Source organism: Ooceraea biroi, chromosome 13, assembly GCF_003672135.1.
Source record: "Ooceraea biroi isolate clonal line C1 chromosome 13, Obir_v5.4, whole genome shotgun sequence".
In the NCBI taxonomy this organism is placed as follows: domain Eukaryota; kingdom Metazoa; phylum Arthropoda; class Insecta; order Hymenoptera; family Formicidae; genus Ooceraea; species Ooceraea biroi.
Genome location: NC_039518.1, coordinates 6,190,840 through 6,196,394, shown reverse-complemented (window position 1 = coordinate 6,196,394; position 5,555 = coordinate 6,190,840). Strand labels below are relative to the sequence as shown.

General features: G+C 42.4%; 2 protein-coding genes across 2 annotated transcripts; both read left to right on the top strand.

Annotated features, from left to right (window-relative positions):
• Positions 1 to 3,759: 3,759 nt before the first annotated feature.
• On the top strand, positions 3,760 to 4,065 carry LOC113563175 (histone-lysine N-methyltransferase SETMAR-like; the record flags this gene model as incomplete). The annotated part of the gene is made up of 1 exon (XM_026974480.1): positions 3,760 to 4,065. A coding segment is annotated over one exon (306 nt), but the record flags the coding sequence as incomplete, so codon positions are not given.
• Positions 4,066 to 4,954: 889 nt separating this feature from the next.
• Positions 4,955 to 5,260, top strand: LOC113563173 (histone-lysine N-methyltransferase SETMAR-like; the record flags this gene model as incomplete). The annotated part of the gene is made up of 1 exon (XM_026974478.1): positions 4,955 to 5,260. A coding segment is annotated over one exon (306 nt), but the record flags the coding sequence as incomplete, so codon positions are not given.
• Positions 5,261 to 5,555: the final 295 nt, after the last annotated feature.

Here is a 5,555-nt window from a genome sequence, read left to right as displayed (position 1 = left end):
TTCACGAGTGACAACTTGTACGTGGTCTAGCGTTATCATGGTGAAACACAACACCTTTGCGATTCACCAATTCTCGACGTTTCTGTTTGATGGCATCGTTTAATTTATCCAGTTGACGACAGTATACGTCTGAATTAATGGTTTGATTCCTTGCAAGCAGCTCAAAATACACAATACCTTTAAGTCCCACCAGACTGACAGCATATACTTCTTTGGTGAATATCTGCTTTTCAAGTCTTTCAGCAGGTTCATCACGCTGCTCACATCTTTTTCGTTTGACGTTGTTGTAGACCGTTGAACCCAGTGCATCTTATACGTCTTATACGTCGCGGCGGGCAGTCATTATTCGGTCAACAGGCTATACGGTGTACAGTTTTTTTTATATAAATAAAAGGCGAATTTTTCATGGGAAACAAAAACTTTATTAAACAATATATTGTCCATTTTGTTTGATTATCTTTTGCCATTTTTTCAGGCAACTTCATGATTCCCGCGCTCAAAACAGTTCTTATCTTTTTCAGCAAAAAACAATTACAAGAACGATTTGATATCCTCATCAGCAGTAAAGGTTTACCATTCAAGGCGTTTTGCAAAGAACGAAACAAATGGTAAATCTGATGGTGCCCTTGTTCTGTCGAATATGGTGGATGTGGTAACACATCCCATCCAAGCTGCAACAATTTTTCACGAGTGACCAAACTTGTACGTGGTCTAGCGTATTTATAGTGAAACACAACATCTTTGCGATTCGCCAATTCTCGACGTTTCTGTTTGATGGCATCGTTTAATTTATCCAGTTGACGACAGTATACGTCTGAATTAATGGTTCGATTCCTTGCAAGCAGCTCAAAATACACAATACCTTTAAAGTCCCACCAGACGGACAGCATAATCTCTCTTTGGTGAATATCTGCTTTTCAAGTGCTTCGAGCAGGTTCATCACGATCTTTTTCGTTTGACGTTATTGTAGACGATCGATTTTTCGTCGCCTGTTATATACGTTTCAAAAATGGATCATTATCCTCACGTTTTAAAAGAGAATCGCAGATGTCAATACGCTTAGTGAGATGAATTTCTTTCAGCTCATGTGGTACCCAAATATCGAGCTTACTAATGTATCCAAGTCGTTTTGAATGGTTTTCAACACTCGATTTCGATACGTTAAGATTCTCAGCAATCTCTCGTGTCGTTAAACGCCGATTGGAATCGATCGGTGCCTTTATTTTGTCATCATCAATTTCGATTGGCCTTCCTGAGCGTGGTGCATCTTTCACATTAAAATCTGCAGATCGAAATTTAGTAAACCAATTTTGACACTGCCGCAGTTTAAAGCATCTTCGCCATATACATCACATAACTTTTTATGAGCTTACCCAGCGTTTTTCCCTTTTCGGAAGTAATAAAACAAAATATGAGGAAAATGTTCTTTTTGATTTTCCATTTTGAAATCGACGGCAAACAAACAATTGTTAACGAAATCGTGTACTTTCTTTTTGTAAAACAAGCTTGAACTGTGAGTTAACCTACATAATGAATTGCGGTTTAGAATGAAGTTAGTTACATTTGAAGACATGTATGCCCATCTATTGGAAAAAAACGCAATTACTTTTTGGCCAACCCAATATTTTATGATAGATTAAAGAGTAATAGCATTAAGTCCAGAAATCTTTTCTGTGGGTGTATGCGCTCGCATCCGCTCGTGTTTCACCTGTTCGTGCTTCCTCGTAGTAGAAGTAGTCGACGATTCCCTCGTCTCGTGCAAAGCCTGTTCCATTGATTTGCGTTTAACGGCGCCAGCGGGTACGCGGTGGCTCGCCGTTGTTGCGCGGGAGCGAGAAAGATGAAGAGCTGAATGCGCCTGCCCGACAAGAATAGAGAGGGCCCTGGTGATTAGGCCCATTGTGTACCGGCAGATATTCAGCGGCTAAAGTGATAATTTGCGATGCGATTAAGACGTGGGATTATAAACTATGTCGTGCCGTGTACCGTGCGTGACTCATCTACCATTATGGTAACGGCCGAATCACGCGAGAGGTGCCGGGTTAATTTGTGAATCGTGTTACCCTTGAAAGCCTCTCTGAAATTATTTCGCAGAGCGTCCGAATCGTCCGCACGCATGCTATACGACTTCCACATCGCGCGGCTGCTTCGAGCGATTAGAGTCCGCTTCGGGCTTCCGCAGGAAGCATTTACGAACCATCACTTTGCATCACGATGCTCTCGTTATGTGCTCCGAGTCTTGGTCTTTTTTCTTTCTCGTGACGATCCACTGATTAATTTCCGGAGCAGCAAATATTCGAAGAATTCGAATCAAGTAAAAATATAAATTAGTCTGGTAAATGCGGTGAGTTTTGATGTTTGGCAAGGGACACCCTGTACATCGCGGCGGCGTGAAATATTTTTTAGCTGCGAGGAAGTGAGATAAATCAGGTGAAATCGTTACAATTTCGAAACGACCGGTGATCGCCCTTAAACGCTACGTAAGCAGGCGTTTGGCTCGTTATTTTTCGCCGACATCCCACTTATCGTTCGCCTTCTCCTGCTCCCTTCCCTCTAATTTCGATCAGTTAGCTACTTTTTCTACCTAGGAGAGCGATAGCTCTAGACTAGGGAGACGAGACAAACGTTTCTAAGAGCGAGACTTTCACGCGAGCGCGTGCGTGACGCGAGGCTCTTAGGAGACGAGTCCGCGTCAAAAAGTTTCGCCGCCTCTTTTGCCGGTTCGCCAACGTATTCTCGTGACATCTGGCACTCGGCAACCTCGTTTGTCCCGTTGAAGTCAGCATAATTGGCCTCTGAGCGACGACGACGCCGACCGGTGCGCCGGCCTTGATTCGGCACGGCGGATTAAAGCGCGCGTAAAGTATCTCTCAACCTATCGCGCAATGTTACGTGCACATGTGATGATAACAGATGCATGCAACAGTAAGATCACGCACAAGAATATTGGCACAGCTCAGTTGCGCCAGGAATCGCAGCCTTGTCCGCAGGAATTACAGGGGTGTCCATTACAGACGGCTGTGCCACTGGCGGAGCACAGCGAGTCCTCGAAAGAACCCGTAGAGGCAATTTACGGTTCATTATACGGGGTTACGCTAACAAGGCACCGCACAGTGGGCTAACCTCGAAAAAAGCTGGCCAAAAGTAATAACTCGAAAACATGACGTTTTAGAAAAAAATGTTTCAAATAAAAGTTATAGGGTTTTAAATCAGGTATTAGATAATAATACTAGTATGACCGTGAATAGCGTTGCCAAGGTCACGCAAAGGTCACCTTGAATTTTTTTAATGGGAACCTCCAGTTTTCATTAGATATTTTTGTAGCTTACCTCAAGAGCTTTTCAGAACGCTATAACAAAGTATTGGGTCGTCCGGAAAGTTCGTGCCGATTTTTAATAGATGGCGTTGGAACATGTCTGAATATATCAATGTTATTGAAAACATACGATTTATATACATATGCTTAAAGGTGACATTTCAACGCAGCTTTAGGAAAAAAGTTGTTTCAGATAAATTGATTCGTGTCAGTTTTGTACTCTTTTGAAGATGGAAGAAAACAAAGAACATTTTAGACACTTGATGCTTTTCTATTACCGGAAAGGCAAAACTGCCTCACAAGCAACAAATTCGATATGTTCTGTTTACGGAGAAGGCGCTTTAGCTGAAAGAACCGTACGTAAGTGGTTCGCTAAGTTTAGAGCTGGTGATTTTAACCTTAAAGACCAAGAACGCTCGGGCAGACCCTCTACTACTGATGATGACCAAATCAAGACACTGATCGAGAATAACCCGCGCTACACGACACGTGAATTAGCAGAGATACTGAAAATATCGAAAACCACTGTCCACGATCATGTAGTGAAGCTTGGTTACGTAAGTCGCTATGATGTATGGGTTCCGCATAATTTGGCCGAAAAAAATTTAATGGATCGCATTTCCATCTGCGACTCGCTGTACAAGCGCAACGAAAACGTACCATTTTTGAAGCAATTAGTGACGGGTGACGAAAAATGGATCATTTACAACAATGTAGAACGAAAAAGATCCTGGGGTAAGCGAAATGAACCAGCATTAACCACTCCGAAAGCCGACCTTCGTCCAAAAAAAGTCATGCTCTGTGTCTGGTGGGATTGGAAAGGAATCCTATATTATGAGCTCCTACCGCACAGCCAAACGATAAATGCAGATAAGTACTGCTCGCAACTGGACGAATTAAAGACAGCGATTCAGGAAAAACGTCCAGAATTAGCTAATAGGAAGGGCGTCGTGTTCCATCAGGACAATGCCAGACCTCATGCTTCTTTGACTACCCGACAAAAATTGTTGGAGTTTGGCTGGGATGTGCTACCTCACCCACCGTATTCACCAAACATTGCACCTTCAGACTTTCACTTATTTAGGTCTTTGCAAAATTCTCTTAGCGGCAAGAACTTCAACTCTTTGATCGACATAAAAAACCACCTTGAGGAGTTTTTCGCCGAGAAACCTAAGAAGTTCTGGGAGAATGAAATCTTCCAGTTGCGTGAAAGATGGACAAAGGTTGTGAAACAAAACGGTGCATACATAAGTCAATAAATATTTATCGACATAAAAAAATGTTGCCTTTGAATTTTCCTTCAAAATCGGCACGAACTTTCCGGACGACCCAATACATATGCTTAAAGGTGACATTTCAACGCATCTTTAGGAAAAAAGTTGTTTCAGATAAATTGATTCGTGTCAGTTTTGTACTCTTTTGAAGATGGAAGAAAACAAAGAACATTTTAGACACTTGATGCTTTTCTATTACCGGAAAGGCAAAAATGCCTCACAAGCAACAAATTCGATATGTTCTGTTTACGAAGAAGGCACTTTAGCTGAAAGAACCGTACGTAAGTGGTTCGCTAAGTTTAGAGTTGGTGATTTTAACCTTAAAGACCAAGAACGCTCGGGCAGACCCTCTACTACTGATGATGACCAAATCAAGACACTGATCGAGAATAACCCGCGCTACACGACACGTGAATTAGCAGAGATACTGAAAATATCGAAAACCACTGTCCACGATCATGTAGTGAAGCTTGGTTACGTAAGTCGCTATGATGTATGGGTTCCGCATAATTTGGCCGAAAAAAATTTAATGGATCGCATTTCCATCTGCGACTCGCTGTACAAGCGCAACGAAAACGTACCATTTTTGAAGCAATTAGTGACGGGTGACGAAAAATGGATCATTTACAACAATGTAGAACGAAAAAGATCCTGGGGTAAGCGAAATGAACCAGCATTAACCACTCCGAAAGCCGACCTTCATCCAAAAAAAGTCATGCTCTGTGTCTGGTGGGATTGGAAAGGAATCCTATATTATGAGCTCCTACCGCACAGCCAAACGATAAATGCAGATAAGTACTGCTCGCAACTGGACGAATTAAAGACAGCGATTCAGGAAAAACGTCCAGAATTAGCTAATAGGAAGGGCGTCGTGTTCCATCAGGACAATGCCAGACCTCATGCTTCTTTGACTACCCGACAAAAATTGTTGGAGTTTGGCTGGGATGTGCTACCTCACCCACCGT